Source organism: Phaenicophaeus curvirostris, chromosome 1 (assembly GCF_032191515.1).
Source record: "Phaenicophaeus curvirostris isolate KB17595 chromosome 1, BPBGC_Pcur_1.0, whole genome shotgun sequence".
Classification (NCBI taxonomy): domain Eukaryota; kingdom Metazoa; phylum Chordata; class Aves; order Cuculiformes; family Cuculidae; genus Phaenicophaeus; species Phaenicophaeus curvirostris.
The window spans coordinates 114,471,385-114,490,835 of NC_091392.1; the positions used below are offsets into that span (position 1 = coordinate 114,471,385).

The 19,451-nt window shown below is 37.7% G+C and overlaps 1 protein-coding gene across 1 annotated transcript in view; it reads left to right on the forward strand.

Moving 5' to 3' along the window:
* DYRK1A (dual specificity tyrosine phosphorylation regulated kinase 1A) overlaps positions 1-19,451 on the forward strand; it is an 88,571-nt gene that overhangs the window by 24,078 nt on the left and 45,042 nt on the right. The window contains exon 2 of the mRNA XM_069871378.1: positions 6,029-6,107. Within this exon, the coding sequence (XP_069727479.1) occupies positions 6,098-6,107 (10 nt within the window). The 5' untranslated portion in view covers positions 6,029-6,097. The remainder of the gene's footprint in view (positions 1-6,028; positions 6,108-19,451) is intronic.

The window sequence follows — 19,451 nt, forward strand, 5'->3', positions numbered from 1 at the left end:
CATCTGGTTTTGTAAGATGACATAGAAATAATTCAAAAATATCTGGACTTTGTGAATATCTGTCCCTTTCCTGGAATTCTGTTGTCTTCATGCTTATGTGAATTTGAAGTGGAATTATTTTCAAGGGTCATGTAAAAAGGACTCCTTAGTAATTGCATTTATACTCAGTAAGGCCATTAAAAGTACAGGAGGAACTGCTTGGCTGTAAGAGTTCAGTGCCATCCAACAGTTGTGGATGTTTTAGCTGATATTGCAGGTGATGGGCGACTCCTGCTGTAACATCTCTTTGCTGCTTTTGGATGGGGAGTGGGAGGAATGTAAATAACAGTGGCCTGACTTTGCTGTTCCAAACCAGTTAAAATGTAACAACATCTGTTTTGTTTGACACTATTAAGCCTCGGGGGGTGACTCACTCCTCTCTCTAATTTGTGGTTCTTTATATGGTCAATATACTGAAAAACATTTTGATTTTGTGCTTCTAAAATTAATATTTGTAGTCAATGAATAAGAAAAGAAGCATACACAAATTATCTAAAAAACTGAAGTATTTGAAGTTTTTTCTCTTAGTGTAAGTGTGAGGTGTTTTACTCTCCCTTTCCCCCCTTAAATTGTGTCAGTTCAGTTCTTCCTAAAACCATAAGCTTTATTCATGCGAACAAATAAATATTTAAAAAAAAAATCCCAAATTGTCCGGCTGTATGGGTCAAATATAAGTTTTATGCTGTTCAGTTTCTTCACATACAAGAAAAGCAGTGAATTTTTTAGAAGTTTTGCATTTCTTCTCATTAAAAAGGATAGTTTTAAAAAACCTATGTGTTAGAAATGAGGTAGTTCAGAGATCCAGATTGCACTCTGAAGTCTTACTGAATTAATATTGGTGTGACAGCATTGTAGGTCTTTCTGTGATAAAATTAAATGTGTTTCAATGTTTAGTATTTTGACACTAATACTGGCCTAAGAAGCCCCTTTTTGTCCCAGCTGTTTGTTCCTGCTGCCAGGCTGCTCCGCATCTGTAGCAGACCAGATTAGAGGGCTGATACGGGATAAGAAAAAAATAGTCTTTTTAATCCTGCTCCCCATTTTTCCACCTGGGTTGCTTCCTCTGTGCACTTGGCTGAGTGACCGTGTGATAGTAGGACTGTCTCAGCCACGCAGGTAGTAGTGGAGAGGATACAGGCTGCTTAAGCAGCGCTGATGCTGAAAAGAAATTCTTGCTCTACTGCAGCTGGAGTTTTGCCTTTGCCAGGTTTGAATTAGGGTGAGAAACTTCAATGATGTCAGTAAAGCTGCTTTTACATGCTTTCACACTTAAAGGATGGATTCTTGCATCATATGTTGTAAATTTAGAAGAGTGAAACTCATCATTCAAAGAATATTCTTCCTAGAGGAAGTGGAACGCTGAAAATAATTTTACAGTATACAAGAAAAATGATGGCAGAGTGTTTTATTTTAGATGCAGTTGTTTGGTAAGCATCTCGCAAATGTTGATCTAGCAGAGTCTTCTAGTTTAGCAGTGTGGTTTTAAAACTCATTGGGAGTACAAAGTGTATTACAGACTCTCAGGGTGAAGTCAAGTATAAACACAGTTCTGATTATTGCCTTTGCACCCTAACATGATAAGCAGTCATCTACAAAAACGCCCATTTCCCAAAATTTTAAAATTCCCTTTCTTAAGCATGGAGTAAATGGAGATGTGAAGTTGACTGCACTCCTAGTTCTGTGGAATATGCAAGCTAAACTGATTATTGGTATTATTGAATTTTGACTTTTAAAACCTAAAGTAGTCTTAATGTAGTTGCTGTCTGTTTCAGTGAAAAGTCAGCTAACAGGTTTTCCATTGTACTTAAGCAATTAAACCTGGAGACAGGGATCTGTGGCTTCTGTGGGAACGTGCTAAATGTGATGCCAAGCATGAATTACTTGTATTCATGTATACTCTACTCAATATATTGGCTGTCGGGTACAGAAACATGCAGGTCACCAAAAATGTGGAGGGATGTATTGGATTTTCATGCTGAAACCATATCTGCTCTTAATTTTATGTATATGATTTTGTGGGTGGACCGAAGCTGTTGTGCAGAGTTCTGTTTGGACGTTGGCTATACAAGGTAGTCTGATTTTTCTTTTTTTAAATAAATCTCATGAATTAATAATACAATACAATATAATACAACTGTTGATCCTAAGTAGAGCAGAAGCGGTAAATATGCATGTGTTTGGTTTTCAGGTGTATGTTAATTTATACATCTAAACACTTGTGATTTTTACCTAGTAACCAGATACTGTATGTGCTAGGTATTGTAAAAACAATGATTTTTGGAATTCTTAGTTGTGTGTCTCTGGGAACTAGTCCTGGAAGTTGACAATTGCTAGCACTCTGAGAGATTTATTTATTTATTTATTTAAAATTTCAGTGTATTGTTTGTACTTCACATTTTATTATTCAGTATTTTAAATAATAGACCAAATCTAGTGTATTTGAGTCTTTTGCCCTGTGTGTCTTATGTCAAGCACTGTCATTGGTTGTCTGTGCATAGTTCCAGGAGTAGGCTGTTGAGATGCAGAATAAGAACAGCTTAAGAAATTACTATTGTATAGATTTATGGATGTCTAGATCCATTATATTCTGGTATGTTTATAGTCTCAATGTAATGATATATTCCTCAGGATAGTTTTCCTAGTCAATAAATAAATATTGTTACTTCCAAGTAAGTATTTATATTTTATGTTGCTAGCAACAGGGCTGCCTGCATTTGCTGAAGGTCAGTGACCTAAATTATGTTCATCTCTGAAAGCAGTGTGTGTAGTCATGAGATATGCAGAGATTTCTCTGGCACTTCATGAGTGTGACTTTAGAAATTAGAAAATAACCTTATCACAGAGGAAAAACTTTCAGAACTTTGTTTTGATTAGTTAGCAGAATATTTCAGGGTTTTTTTACTGAAGGTGCCATATTGAATCTCATAATACATTGATACTGAATAAGGAAAATAAATCTGTGTACCAAGTGTTTTAATTAGTAAAATGTGAGAAGTAAAAGCATCCCTAGCAGAGTTTTCTTTTAATTCAAACTCTTGTGTGTGCTATTGTTGATATTCTGAAAACTCTCACTTGAATTCATCATGAAAATTATTTTTCATATGTGCTTAGAATTAAAGCAAAATTGTAGATGTGGCCTTTCTTTAAAGGTGTTTATGGTAGTTGCCTTTAACGCTTTTCAAACTCGTGCTGGATAGAATTGCATAGACTGTTTAGTAAAGATTGTCTAATAAAAATCTGTCATATGAAGTAAATCATAGATATGCAACATGACTTACGTACATTCAAAAGCATATGAAATTTTAACATAGTTTTAAAAAAATAGCGTTTCTGCTCAGCTGCATCTCAGTTCAGCTCAACTGGCTTCCTATTGTGCTGATGTGTAATAAAATTGTCCCTGTTTGCAAAAACTCATTCCGATTGATAGCTGATTAATATCCATCATACTCCAGAAGTTGGGGAGCGTGGTGAAACTTCTTCAGAGCTAGTAATGAGTTTTGCACTTTAACTTTTAGTGTTTTAGATGTATGATTGCTCTGAAACCAACTTGGATTTATGGTGTATCTATTAGATTTTTGAAGGAATGAGTGGGTACTCTTTAAGGAATCCAGTAGAATAAAACACTAGTCCTTAAACAGGCAAACTAGGCTTACGGTGGAAGAAGTCAGAGAAATAGGAAAGCTTTGTTTTTCAGAGTCGCCATCTTTATAATATGGTGGAGTAAAACCTGTGATAAAATGTGCTTATTTAACTAAATGTTTTGTAGTAATGCTGAACTCTACACTTGAAATTATTCATGAGTGGAGTGGGTAATCCCATTATCGGTATTTTGAGGAGATCAGAGGAGCACTGTGTGAGTAAGAAAGATGAAGAGTAGAAAGCAACAGTAATTAAAATAGGAAACAAAAGCATGAAGTAAAGTTTTATTCTGGTAGCTCCCTACACAGTTGATTTCTAAGAACTGTTCTCTTTGTTTAAATGAAAGACTTCAGCTTTTATTCTTTTGTGTGCTCTACCACTTCCAATTATTTGCTTTTCAGCACCTTTCTTGTTGTCTCTTCCTTCCCCAACTCCTTTATTTTTATTCACTTCTGTTCTATACCAGTAAGTAGATCAAACTGGGTTCTTGAAGCCCAGTAGATGTTATTACTAAGGGGATTCTTCTAGTAATGATCTTACAGACTGTGCAGTGACTGGGATTTGTTCTTGCCTCCTCTTATCATCAATTTATTATCTAAACCAGGAAGCCCTTGTACAGGCTGTGTAAAAGGTCTTTCGGTTTTAAGAACTTGGCAACGCAGAGGCACAATAGAAGACTCTCAGTTATTGAGTTTAATGTGTTTCCCCTGCAGCTATTGTATGCAATTTGGCTGTATCTATTTAAAAAAAAATATTATAATGTTATGGGTTTACTTTGTATGCCTGTGGTGCTGTTACCGTCACAGGAACTCATTGTCTTTGTTCTCTGCTGTTGTGGCAGTGACATCCTAGGTTTCTGTGGAACTTCAGTAGTAAAAAAATAAAGCTGTTCACTCATGACGTTGCATGACCAGTTTTTATTTGCCCCTTCCATCTTTTGAAGGCATGACAGCCAGAATTAGTCTGCTCATAAAATAACAGCAGAACCACTGCAACATATACACCTATGTGTATCCAATACATAATTCTTTCTCTTCCCGCCACCGCTTTTATGTGTGTGAGTCTGTGTATACATGTCTCGTTTCTGCGTCAGAAGGACGCAGCATGATGGCAGAAAAGCTGGCTGGGCTTAGGATGTATGCAGTGCTTAAGCAGACATTTTTGATGAAGAAATTGAGTGAACTGCAACGTTTCTGCTCAGATTGTAGTATCTAAGTTCTTTTTTGTCTAGACACGTTTTCTTGGATTTATATGTATCAGGAGATGTTTAGTAATAATCTGAACTCAACAATTTGAGCTGTTAGGTAATTTGCAGATGTTCTTTAAAATTCTCAGTCATTTGTAAATGGTTTTGATGTTTTCATAGGTTGTAGTGTACCAATGATATTTCATTGAAAAACACGTGAAAACCAGTGATTGAAAAAAACATTGACAGGGGCTTGTTTGGTTGTTGGGTGCTGTGTTTTGATTTCAGTGAGATTTTCTTGTTTGGTTTAGGTTGGTGTTTTTTGTTTTGTTTTTTTTTTTTTTTTTTTTTTTATTAATCCCATGGTTTTCTTTTTTAACTTGTTAGAGATCTTTTCCTAGCAATTCACGTCTTTATATCTCTTTGTCTTGTAAAAAGTTATGATTTTATTTTCCTGAGCGAATTTTCATTTGATGTTACTCTACCGATGATGAAATTCTCTTAATTTGTATCGCTTCCCCAGACAAATTTCATATTTTAGTCCTATCATTGCTTTACTTTTGTATCTCCACCTCTGAAGACAGCCTGAAGAGGGCCTGACAGCCCTCTTAAATTCAGTGCTGAAGGGACCTATATGCCTACCTTTCCATAAAATCAGTGGAAGCTTAAATCTAAGGCTCTTAATCCAAGGCTCCTAATTCAATTTCATGTGAGATACGAAGTAAAAACGGATTTACATTTTTATAGCTTGTTCATTTGGTAAAAAAATTGAGTGAACAGGAATTTAGTCATGTTTTCTAAATATTGTCCTGAGTTTCTGTAAAAATTGACATATTTAAGGGCTTTGCAATGAATTTCACTTTTGCAGATTTGCAAAGGTATGTGTTTGGTATTTCTTTTGTTTTGTTTTGGTGACCTTAATTTTGAGAAGTGTTCAGTGGTCAGTTGAAATTTATCTCTGAAATTTTGACACTCTGGTCTCTTACTGTTGGAAAACTTCATTCTCTGTTGAAACTCCCTTGCTTTAGCTCCCTGGTTATATCTGAGAGCTAGGGTTGAACTAAGTACTATGTTAATCTAGTGGAATGGAGATTTAATTTTTTTTCTTTAGGTATGTTATTAGTGTATGTTTACATTTTCTTCTTTTTTTTCTTCATTTTGCAGTGTTGTTTGCTGCTGGACTCCCCCTTCCCCCACACCCCCACAGGATGATATGAGACTTGAAAGAAGACGATGCATACAGGTGATCTTATTTTCAAGGGCTTTTAAAAGGGATAATCTTTGTTCTTGGTCTACTTTTTGTTTCTATTGCATTCTCTGTACCCCAAAATTATTTCATTCCAACCCGAACAGGATATTAAGAACCTGCAGAATTTTGGGATCTTTCTTTGCCCTTGCAGCTGAAAATTGTTTAATTGAATGGAAATATTGTTTCAAAGTTCTATGGAAAAAAAGGATTTGCTTTTAAAGATGTTAATGAAGTGTACTGCTTTTAGTTGTCTTGTTTGTTATTGCCCCCCTTTAATGAACCCCACTTGCCAACGGATGTATGTCACCTGCTTAGTGGCACAGTACTTCAGTAATTCATTAACTTTCTTTTAAAGGGATGTTATGGATCCTTCTGAAAAAAAGCATAGCAAGTTAATAGCTAAGAGTTCATTATACCATGTCACGTGTTTTTGTCAAATTACTGTAAGATTTCTCAAGAACTGAGGGCGGGATCTTTGAACATCTTGAAGTCACTAGCCATTCTTAACATTGATCTTTAGGAAATTCATCTATTTTTTGCTAATCAAAATACTCTGTTTGCAGATTAAAGAGCTTATCTTTAGTGATGCTGTTTTGCTGGAAATATGTTTAATATTTTGACATGAAAAATGATGAGCAGAAGGAGAATAAAATCTAGGTTGTACAGGAGGATTGGTGTAGTTCTTTATGCCCATGTGCCCTTATTTAAGCAATGAACAGTTCTGTATGTCACATTTTGAGGCCTATAACAGAAGTACATGTAAAACAGATCTTTCATTTGCTTGTTCAGCTTTAAACCCCGTGAATCCTTGGTGCTGGAAAAAAGCTAGATCGATTTATGTATGCACGCAGATCATCTCCTGATTGACAGTTTTCAGTTGCATCAGCTGTTCATGCATAAACAGCTTTACAGGGTATATTTACATGGAGTATGTTGGATTAAGGCCAAGACGCTGTAAGTGGATATTTCATTCTGTGAAAACTAAGCATTCGTTCATTTCAGTTGAACATTTGTAAGTTGTATGTTAATAGTTCAAGGAAAACTGGATCTAAAGAATGCCAAAATCGGGTGAGGCAAAGAGGAGGAGAAAAAAACTTATTCCAAAGGGATATTTAATTTGTTTTGAATATATACGCAGAGAAATAGTGTCTCTGTCTCTCTCAAAATGCAGTCTTAAAATTACATCTTTCAGTGTCCTGTCAAATTTATGAAGCTCTGTCTCGTAGGCAGTCATTGTAGTTGATTGCACTGTAGGTCATTTGTGTATTGTGGTGTAGATTAAAATATAGCTTAAATGCTGAGAAAGTGGTTTGAAAGCATTAAAAGTATTCATCCCACAACTAAAAGGAGTAATACTGTTTGAGAGAATCAAGTTTCATATACATTAATCTGATGTAAAACTTAAGCGCATTCAGTTTTGGTCAGGATTTCTGAAAAGGTGAGCTTGTAGAATTACGGAGTTAAAGACTAGAAACGTATACAAGGTTTTGAAATTTTAACTAGCAATTCTGTCTTCTAAAGCCCAAATTCCTTATTTAGAAGTCCTATGATAAATACAAAGTGAAAAACAGTGGTATCTTGACAAAAACTTACAGGTTTTTCTTATGCCATATAAGTTGGGAAGTTAGACAAATAAGGTTTATTTCCAGCTTTCTATTATTGGCTATTAGGAGAGCCAGTATAGTATGCTGAGGTTCTGAAAATAAATGTGATTTGCATACCTTAAAATGAGAAAAATGTACTGTAGTTATTTTCTAGTGGAGTAACAGCAAGACTTGTATGATGACTCTGCTGCTATCTTTCACAAGTTTAAAGTAGCTGGTGAGAACTCAAGCCAGAAATGGAAAGGTTTTGTGGTTATTGAGGATGGTGCTTTTGCATTTTCAACAAGGCTTGGCTTCTGAGGGTAACTGATTTGGCTGACTGATCAGAGATGCCTGGTAATGTCTAAGTTTCTTTTGGATAGAGGGTAAAAACTTCCACGGGGTAAATAAATTTTTTGTTATAATGGGGATCACTTAATTTCACTGGAAACTACCCTACTCTAAAACCCTAAAATTAACCACAGCGTAACTGAGGGAAGCAATCCTCTTGAGGAAGAGAATGTTTTCTCTTTTTCTACTTTGGAATACTTGAATTTTCGATCACTGCTTAAGCTGAAAACATGGAAATGTATTGAAGCCCACTGCTTTTAAAAAAAAAAGTGAAAATATGAAGAAATGGTGGTATTTATCTAATCTCATTTTCCCATTTGACTACCCAGGAAAACAAATTTGCAGCATGTCTGAATTCTCTTTTTGCCGTGTTATTAGCACCTGTGATATGTAGGATGCATACAGAGAAGGGCTCTTAAGGATACTGTTTGGAGGACTGAAAGGTTTTCAATAATTGCTTTTTGTCTGTCTTGTTAACTTGTAGATTTCATAAGATCTATATTGCTTTTCTGTGCAACACTGCAAAAAGCAAAGCTGGTGCTTCTGCTCATTATAGGAAGAGCTGAATTTATATTTCAGACATGCTCGTGCATTACAAATGCATGTTGTGATAAAGTTAATGCCTTAAGAGTGTGGTTTGTGATTTTTTTTCAAAAAAAAAGAGTATGCGAATTTTTCTTTTTTAATTCTTTGTACTTTGAAAGTCAGTCTCTCCAGGACATACTCTGAAAGAAAGGAATCATAGATGCCAGTGCTATTACTACTATTAATGGCTGTAATTATTCATAACAGCAAGTGTTTACTTCTTATGATGTAGTAGTATCAAATTTGGGATTGGGCTGTGTACTTACAAGCAAGGATTTGTCTTGTGCTTGAAAGTTAGTGTTTCCAAAGTGATTGCTACATCGTGTCCTGCACCTGCTCAGCAGAGTATAACTGTGTGGTTGGTTGTTACTTTTTTTCCTCTCTTCTTACCTTATGTAAACAGATTGGTTTTATAACAAAGAACTTTCTGGTTTGGGTTTTGATTTTTCTAGATAGCTGCAGCCTAGAAATATGTATGTACAAGTAATTGGTTGTCTGATCTTGAAGCTTTTGAAGAGCTTAAAGCTTCTTGCCTTTCCTTATAACCTTTGTGAGGAAAGGACTCCTATCTCAGTTGAGAGCATAAAAGACCAATATAAATCAACTAAACCAAAAGTACAAGTTCCAGAAGGATCCCAAGTTCCTGAAGGATCCATTCCTTAACAACATGTGCTGATCTTCTCAGAGGAGATTAACTGGTAGCAAATACTGTTGAAATGTTTTCTTGGAAGCAGAAGGGAAGGAAGAAGGGGCTGTATGTCCTGAACTGCTTTTTGATGATGATGCACTTTTATGTTAGAACACAACAGATACTTCTTCCTGATTTAGATCTCCCACAGGACCATTGAACAACATTGTTTGGGACATTGCTGCATACTAAGGGCAGCATGGAAACAGAGTAACTGTTATCAGTTACGTCTTAAATAGGCATTTGTAGTATATAAATAGTGTAGTATTTTTGTCTGATTCTGATGCCTGAATAAACTGATCTAGAGGTTTGATTGTGTACAATCATTAAAATGAAGGGTAGTGTAGTTATTTTATCTGTAATTGTGTGGTAGAATTTATCATATTAACTGTATTTTTTAACACATTCATATTTTTGTGGGTACATTTGAATGTAGAAAACAGATCAAAATAATGTATAAAATTATTTTCTTTGTCATGAAAATATATTAAATGCACCAGAGATGTTGAGAACTAAGCAAGTGATATAAAATGTGAAGATGGTAAATTCAAGTTTGATAAAACATGGGAAGTCATCATATTCCTCTTAACTTCAAAAAAATATTGTTAGTGTTTGGAAAAGCAAAAGTCATTCCAGTGCTATGCAATAAGAACAGTGCAAGAACAATGAAATGGTAAATACTTACATAGGTATTTGGTTCCCCTTCTGCCCCCAGCTGTATTGCTTATTAAAATATAACAAATGTGGAGTGAAGACTTCTGGGAAGTTCTTGGATTAGGTTGAGTTTATAGTCTTGCAAGTGTTCAGGTGTTAGTTTTATGTAAGAGTGGAATGAAAATTTAGAATTGGGCCATGTCTCTTATGTCTCATATTCATAATATTTTAGCTACTGATTTCCTTGAGCCTGTGTTTTTATATGTCAGTAATAAAACCAAAAAAACAACCCAAAAGCAAAGCGAAAAAACACACCAGTGTTACTCTGTAGTTGGAAAAAACTGTGTCCAGTATTGCTGCTCTGCATTTTGAAGTTCATCAGTATTACATTATACTATGTCTGCTGATATGCCTTCAAACGAGTTTTTTGAGAGCTACTTTAAATTTTACCAGGGAATTCCAGAAACGTCCTGGGTCATCACCTTTTCATCACTTACCTGTATCTTGTGGAAATGAAGACTATTACTGTCTATGTTTCCACTTAAGTCATTGCATACATGGAGTGTCTTTTGCGAGATGTATGTTGTTGGCATAAAACCAGAATTGGATTGTAAAGGAGCCAGTATTTGGCCTGTGTGCTGATTCCATACTGAACCATGAGATCGGCTAATTCTGGGTTTTTTTCTGATTGGTCACTTTGATTCCAGTTAGACTGATTCTGTCCATCAGTAACTTGTTTGTATGTTTGACTGTATCATTAGAGGCAGTTTTTGTTGGATATTCAGGTCTTGGCTGAGCAGGTAAACAGAAGTTTAACATGAACAGAAGATATCAAGAAAATAATGTAAGGGGCAAGGTTGCTCATTAGTAGTGGAAATATAAAACATAGATAGCTATTGGGCACTTTGCATGAATGAGAATGCTTTTAGGGTTAACTGCTATTTTTACACAGATAACTCTCTTTACAGGAGTTGTTCATGCAGTCTTACTGTGTACTAGTTTTTTGTCACCAGTTGTGAGAAGGCAGTCAGGAATAAGGTGAACGCAGTTGCTTACTGAAGGGCAACAGTTATCATATTGAAAGTGGAAGTTCTGCTTTTCAGAGATCGAGTCATTGACCTCAATGAATGATAACCTTGAAGTCAAGAGACTAGATTAATGCTCTACTTTCTGTATTTGAGATCAAAAATATGAAAACCTGGACAGCTAAAGTTAGATTCATGCATCCATATTTAAAAAGAAGTTGCCTATTTAAAAGAAAAGGGATTTTTTTTTTCCCCTCCTCCAAAAATGCTTAGTACCTGTGATATTGAAGACTTAAGTTTTCATCCTCAGTCCTCATCTAAGATGAAACAAATGGAGCAAAACAACCAAACCTGTTCCAGGGTTTTGTTTGGCATGGAAGTATAGAACTTATTTATTCAGGAATAAACTGAAGCATTTGCACCAAAAATCGTGAGAGGCCTCTGATTTTATTTAATTAACTTCCTCTTAAGAGAGAGCAGTTCTCTTCTACTTAAGAGACATATGTGTGCATTCCTGTAGAAAGCCCTGTTAGTAGTTGTCTAAGTTTTTTTCTCATTACTTAAGTTTCATTTGTGTTTTGCAGCAAAAGTGATGGAAATACTCTTTCTTAGGCTGTTCATATGAGTGTTCAGTGGGGCCTGGGTAGCTGTTGGGTGGCCTGTTTCTTCAGGAGCACAGGGAGATGGGGTGGAACAGAGTTCCAACCACTGCAGCCACATCTCCTATTCCTGTGTTGATGGAGCTGAGATGTCAGCCCAGGGGACCATCAGGAGATGGGAGAGTCGGAGGAGGTTTGCAGTTTCAAAAGCATTATATTGCTGCCTAAAGCTTACGTAAAAGTGTCTTAAAGTTACACATCTATGGTTTTAATATTTCAGGAAAGTAATTTGTTTGTTTTGTGTCCGGATTTGTGTGTGTCTCATAACTTTTTTGAGTTACATTTCAGCCATGCAGTAGAAATGCTGGAAGTCTACTGTTCGTGAAAAAGAAGTGTCCTCGTCACTTAATACTCTGTTGAAAGTTACTTCTGTTACCTGTTTCTAAAAGCAAAGACTCACTTAGACTTGAGAAAAATATCATTTTGAACAAAAATTTCAAATTCAGATAAAGAATTATAATCGTAACTATTATGAAAAATGTTATACATCTCTAGAATTATTGGTCATTCCACTGAGAATGTCTGAGGTCCACAATGAATATAACACTACAAAGATAGTCTTATAGCCCTTAAAGTCATCAAATGAGCAGCTGTAATGAAAAGCCCCTGTGGTGTCAGTGTTTGCAGTTTGTGAATGAAAAGTAAAGGTTCTCTTGGGTAATGCAGTAATAGGATGGCTAGACTGCATTTAGAGCTGCCTATATAGTCTTGGCATTGTGCTATATCATGTTGACTTGCTAGCCCAGTTTGGTAGTATTTGTGTTCTCTTAAGCATCGTTGTATAGGAGACAGCTTTTTTCTTTTTGACCTGTTTTGTCTGCTTTTAGTAGCAAACTGTGTTCATAGAGTGATGTTGTTTGCCTGGGTTGGGAGGTATTTTGAGTGAAGTTAGGAGTAGAGGGTGGGCTTCAATGGGAATCTGAGCCCTGTCCTCCTTTGGAGAGGCCATTGGTTTATGTCTAAAGGAAGCTTCTTCCCTTGAACTCAGCAATGGGCAATGCTAGTTCGGGAGCTTGCTCCTCACAGCTTTCTAAGAATCACATCTGAAGTCTTGCATTCCTAAAGTATATTCTAGGATGAAAATCGTTCATTGCACACAGCAACAGCTTTATTTGGATTTGTTGTCTGTGGAGACAGAATAACCTAATGCATTAGTTTTGACCAGCCCTAGCACTAAACAAGCTTAATAGTGGCTTAACTTAAACGTATGCACCGCTTCAGTTCCTTAGCATATCCTGTGTCGAATAAGCAGAGGAGTAAATGTTTGTAGGAGGCATCCTATTTTATAAGTCATGCAGTTAGATGTAAATCACCTCTCCCACCATCCCTAACCAGTTATATTCTTCTGGGATTAGGTTTTAAGATATGGAGAGCGAGGCTATAGGATGGCTCTCTCAACAGCCAGTCCCGAGTGCTTCATAGTTCTTGGTAGGAATTCAGTTGGTAATACTTCATCAGGCAGGTAGGATGCAAGACCTATGCAAATGTTCGTAAATCTTGCTGAAATTGGACATTATGACTTCTTAAAAACTGTTATTTCTCTGTTTTTAGTCAGGCTGCTGTTTCCCATTCAGTTCAATGCATTCCTTGATATATGGTTTTTAATATGTTTATATTAAATGCTATTCCAGACACTGGTGACCAAACGTTCTGTTAGCTTGATGCCTGACTGGTATGCCAAGCCAGTATATTACCAGCTTGTCAAAGCAACATAAAATACACTAGGACTTGATGATGGAGAGTTTTTGCCTAGTTATATGTAGGGGAGTAAGTGTTCCTCTCACTGGGTTTTACAGTGGTTTCTGTGTCTTAGTATGCAATCAACTGTCCATGCAGTGATCATGCACTGGTGGAGTTCAAGGTCCAGAGGGATATGGAATGGGTGAGGGGTATAGTCAGGACCCTAAATTTCAGGAAAGCAGACTTCCAGCTCTTCAAGGAATTGCTTGGTAGAACACACTGAGACATAGTCCTCAGGGACAAGAGAGCTTAGCAGAGTTGGCAAGTATTTAAGGACTCTCTCCATAAAGCACAAGAGCACTCAGTCTCCTTATGTAGGAAATCAGACAGGAAAGGAAAGAGGCTGGTGTGGCTGAGTCGAGACCTGCTGGCTAAACTAAAGAAGAAGAGGGAGCTGCATAGGCAGTGCAGGCAGGGACAGGTAACCTGGGAGGAGTATAGGGATGCTGCCCAGTTGTGTAGGGATGAGGTCAGGAAGGCCAAGGTGCAGCTGGAGCTGAACTTGGCAAGGGAAGTAAAGACTAACAAGAAGGGCTTCTACAGGTACGTCTTCTAAAGGTTAAAGAGAACGTACCCCCGCTGATGATTGGGAATGGTGACCTTGTATCAACAGACGAGGAAAAGGCTGAGGTACTTAACTTTTTTGCCTCAGTCTTCACTGATAACTGTTCTTCTTGCCCCTCCTGGGTCATGGGACAGCAAGATGGTGACCGTGGGGGTAAACCCCCTCCCACAGTAGAGGAGGATCAAGTTCGTGACCACTGGAGGAGCCTGAACGTTTATAAGTGTGTGGGACCTGATGAGATGCATCCCACAGTCCTGAGGGAGTTGGCAGATGTGGTTGCCAAGCCACTCTCCATGATATATGGAAAGTCATGGCAATCAGAAGAAGTCCCTGGTGACTGGAAGAAGGGCAATGTTGTGCCGATTTTTAAAAAAGGTAGAAAAGACGACCTTGGGAACTACCAACCTGTCAGCCTCACCTCTGTGACTGGGAAGATCATGGAACAGATCCTCCTAGAAGCTATGCTAAAGCACATGGAGTGCATGGAGGTGATTACTGGCAGCCAGAACAGGTTCACCAGGGGCAAATCCTGTACGACCAACTTAGTGGCTTTCTATGATGTGTTAACCGCAGCAGTGGACACGGGTAAACCGATGGATGTGATCTATCTAGACTTCTGTAAAGCCTTTGACAGAGTCCCCCACAACATTCTTCTCTCTAAATTGGAGAGATATTGATTTGATGGGTGGACGTTAAGGTGGATAAGGAACTGGTTGGGTGGTTGTATTCAGAGAGTGGTGGTTGTATTCAGAGAGTGGTGGTCAGTGGCTCAAAGTCCAGATGGAGATCTGTGACTAGTGGTGTCCCTCAGGGGTCTGTACTGGGACCAGTGCTGTTTAATATTTTCATCAATGATATTGACAGTGAGATCGTGTGCACCCTTGGCAAGTTTGCAGATGGCACCAAGCTGAGTGGTGCAGTTGCCACACCAGAAGGACGGGATGTCATCCAGAGGGACCTGGACAGGCTGGAGAAGTGGGGCTGTGTGAACCTTGTGAGGTTCAACAAGGCCAAGTGCAAGGTCCTACACCTGGGTCGTGGCAGTCCCCGATTTCAGTGCAGGATGGGGGATGATGTGATTGAGAGCTGCCCTGCAGAGAAGGACTCGGGGGTGCTGGTCAGTAAGAACTCAGCGTGAGCCAGCAATGTGTGTTTGCAGCCCAGAAGGCCAGCTGTGTCTGGGCTGCATCAAAAGAAGTGTGGCCAGCAAGTTTAGGGAGGTGATTCTGCTGCTCTATTCCTCTTTTGTGAGACCTCATCTGAAGTACTGTGTCCAGTTCTGGAATCCTGAATGTAAGAAGGATATGGAGCTGTTGGAATGGGTCCAGAGGAGGACTACAAAGATGATCATAGGGCTGGGATCACCTTCCATGTGAGGACAGGCTGAGAGAGTTGGGCTTGTTCAGCCTGGAGAAGAGAAGGCTCCAGGGAGACCTTATAGTGACCTGCCAGTACCTGAAAAGGGCCTACAAGAAAGCTGGAGAGGGACTGTTAATTAAGGCTTGTGGTGATAGGATGAGTATAACCTGGAGAAGGGCAGATTTAGGCTTGATATAAGGAGGAATTTCTTCACCAGGAGAGTGGTGAGGCACTGGCACAGTTTTCCCAGGGAAGCTGTGGCTGCCCCATCCTTGGAGGTGTTCAAGGGCAGGTTGGATGGGGCCTTGAGCAGCCTGGTCTAGTGGGAGGTGTCCCTGCCCATGGCAAGGAATTGGAACTAGATGATCTTTAAGAAGATCCCTTCCAACCCAAACTATTCTATGATTCTATACTTCCATAAGACAACTTAAGGATATACTTCTTAGTCATTTTATGTTGCTAGATGCAATTCAGGCATGGTCTAAGTGGATTGAGTTAAACCTTCTTTAGTAGGAATGTAATTAAACTTGGACAATGTCATAGAACTGAGAATGTTTCAATTCTCAGATTTTCATCTTGATGCTGTTCTCAAAAATACATTTCTGTTGATAAATTGTTATGAACAATTATTAGATTAGATAGAAAGAAACAACTTGTTTTTATGAGTGGTGGCGATGCATCAGATTTGCACTTTTGACCTTTCAGTTATCCTGGCAACAGTGGCTAATACGCAGAACAACATGCATTGACCAACCAAAGTGATATTCTGAAGGTTTATTTCTGAGACCGAGCACTTCATTGATACTTAGCTCTAACTCCTGTTCACATTCTACTGGGTTAAGTACCTAAATATCTTTGAAGATCTGGATTTTAGTACATTGCAGATGGAGACAGCTGTTGAACATATTTGCTGTAAAGGTGAAACACGTGGCAGGAGTTTTGTTGCAGACACAGAAGAGAGGTGTGTTCTTTATTTACTCCTCCCCCATCAAAATCTGTGGGTGCCTGCATTTTTCTAACAAAGTTGTTACTAAGGATCCCTTAAAAAACTGAGAATACAAGCACAGTGTTAAGATCTGCTTGTACTCGTTAATTCTAGTTCTTTTAACGGGTTTCTTCTTTTGTATATTCCTGAATTCTGTTTCATTGTCATGTTAAATCCACTTTATGTATGGACAGAAAATCCAGTCTAAAGTTTGGCTTGCCACTCAGCACTGTTACTTTGTATCACAGTGTCTTTGCTAAGGTCACAGAAAATTTTCGTATTTGTGCATCTTGCCTATTTTGAGGTCAGTATCTTGGAGTGAGCTTGCCACTTGTTTACAGTGCCTCTGAAATGTAGTGTAGAAGAATTGGTAGATGGGCTCTGCCAGGAAATGAAGTAGAAGGATTGTGTTTGCAAAGGTGGGTGAAGATGATTTCATTCTTGACTATTTTGTGGACACAAGTTTTACCTGGTTATGTAGGCAGTGAGAAATTTGAATAGAGAAGAAACATTTGTGATGCAGTGATTATAGTCCACAGTTCCTCAGGGTCGTCTCACCATTCCACAGGAGTAAATAGCCATTTCTGGCAATAAAACATGAAGATCCCTGTACAGGCAGCAGTGAATATTGAAGCCAAAGAAGTAGGATGAATGCAACCATATTTTGATGGATTATTTTTTAAAGGCTAGCTTATATGTAGTAGGATTTTGATCCATCTTGGTGGTCCCACATGGCTACTGAATATGCGTAGGTGGCTTGAACTGAGACTGCAACTTTTTAAAATATTAGTAAAAATATGTTTTCACCTGTTGATAATAGTTCTGACTAATATCTCTTGGAAGTAGTTGATTACATCCTTCTCTGTGAGTGAATATAAAATTGGTTAAGTGGTATCTTCATGTAAATATGGAGCATGGGCTTTTATGTATTAGATAAGGTTATTTAAAAATTCTTTTAAAAAAAAAACCCCACAAACAAATATGTTTACTGAGTTTTGTACTTTCCACTAATATGGAGGCTTTTTGCTAGCTTGGAATGAAAGGGTGAGTTTGTCCTTTGGTGTATTTCACTTACTAAAGTTTATCAAAATATCTTTTAAAAGAAATGGTTGTGCATCATACATTCATTTACAACTTTGTTTTAGATGATGTTCCATATTTTTATGTTAAAATGATGCTTTAAGTGTTAAGTCCTTGAAGACTGAAAAAAAAGCAGTAATCTATTGCTATTATTGGATGGGGTTTTGAGCAACTTGATCTACTGGGAGGTGACTCTGCCCATGGCAGGCAAGTTGGAACTGGATGATCATTAAGGTCCCTTCCAGTCCAACCCATTCTGTGATTCTGTGATTAATTGATTTACTCTTTTAGTAATGTTAAGTTTACATTTCTAAAACTTTCTGCTGTAAAATTAAGTAATCATTTTACAGTGGTGAGTAGTTAATTTACCCAAGTAAAATGATGTATCCACAGCATATAGGTTAAATATATTTCTGGTGCTTAGTCTCAGAAGATGGTGTACAAAAGCTAGTGTTTCTTTTACGCTATATGTTTAGATCCCTGGAGTTTTCAGAATTGTGATTTCCAAAATTGATGTGTTGAGATGTTGAAAACTTTGATTCTAACGTTAAGATGATTCTGATAAATAACTGAAAAAAATATAAGGTAGTCCTCTGTGCTTCAGTTTAGACTAGTTTGTGAAGATCTTTGCATGTATATGGTTTGTACTTGGTGATTGTCACTATAAACTAATTGTTCCTGTCCTTTGATCTCACTGTGCAATTCTCTGATTAGAGCACTAGCCTCTTTTAAACCAAGCCCCCTGCAAAGAAACAGATTCACTAGGCCAAAATCTTGAAGCAAGCAATGCAGTTTTTGGATGATAGCTTTTGACACATCTTCGTTCCTTTTTGTTTGCACCTCAGTATTTTACAAAGAAAAAAAAACCAGAAAAAAAGAAAAGCATTCACAAGTGAACCTTTTCTGTTTTGCTACTTTCACTATTTGGAAGGAGATTTCCTCAAGATAGGTAGAAGACACTATTTGTAGAGCATGCTAAAAGAGAGCCACAACAGCAGAAGAGATTTAAGAATAAAATTTTGGAGACAAAAACGCCCACATCTTTGTTAGTACATTGAGTGTTCACAGCCACTGAAGCCGATCACAGCACACATCTGTGCTAGTTAACTGTCCTAGCCTGTCAAACTGGGTGGCTGCCTGAAAGCTGCCTATTGGGAAGGATTCCTGGAACATGCTGACTGCCACACATTCCCAGGAGTTACTGGGGAAGAGTGCTAGTTGGAACGGATGTTATGAATGCTCTAACATTTTACAAACAAGCTGGATCATCGTTCTGTGTTTAGGAACCTTCCTCAGCCCAGATGAAATTGTTAGTATTGATGTGCAAAGCTCCTAGTTCCATGTATACTAAACTATTAAGTCTACAGTGGTCTACCAGTCCTTAGAGAAGGATTGGAAGGATTGGTAGAATACTTTTTCTTTTCCCTTCAGACTTACTGTTGTCTTGGAAGAAGATTGCTTTTTCTATTGTCAAAACAAAGAAAATGCTGGGGTTTTTTTACCTTTCTTAATGCATACATAATATATAAATATTATGTATAAAATACATATATATATATGTGTGTGTGTCTTTTCTTTCCTGACCTGGAGCTGCAGGAATATGCCTTTGCATCCCTCTTGCTTACAAAGCTCAAAAGAAGTTTGTGTTGGATTCCTGTAGGATTTCTTCAAAAGTTCTCTTTATCTTCCATCTTCTGACAAATTGTGTCTGTACCTATAAAGTTTTTCCTGTCCTCTTTCTTAGGCTGTTCATGGACTTTATAGATCTTCTTGATTTGCCTTCTGAAGAAGAGGTTTTCCTAAGAAAAGGGCTGTTTCACACCCAAATCCACTGGTCAGTTTTCAAGTGAGGATTCTGCAAATTCAATTTAGAATGCCGTTCAGCTTTGTATTCCTACAAAGATACTGATAGCAAAAGGCCCCAGGCAACAACTGTTTCAATCTTGAGAAAGGCAAAAAGTAGTTGTTGTGGTTTTTGTTTGTTTGGTGTTTTCTTCTGTGTCTGGAGGCATGTGGAGCTCCAGGGGAAGACAAGAAGTGAAACTTCATTTTTTTTCTTGGGAG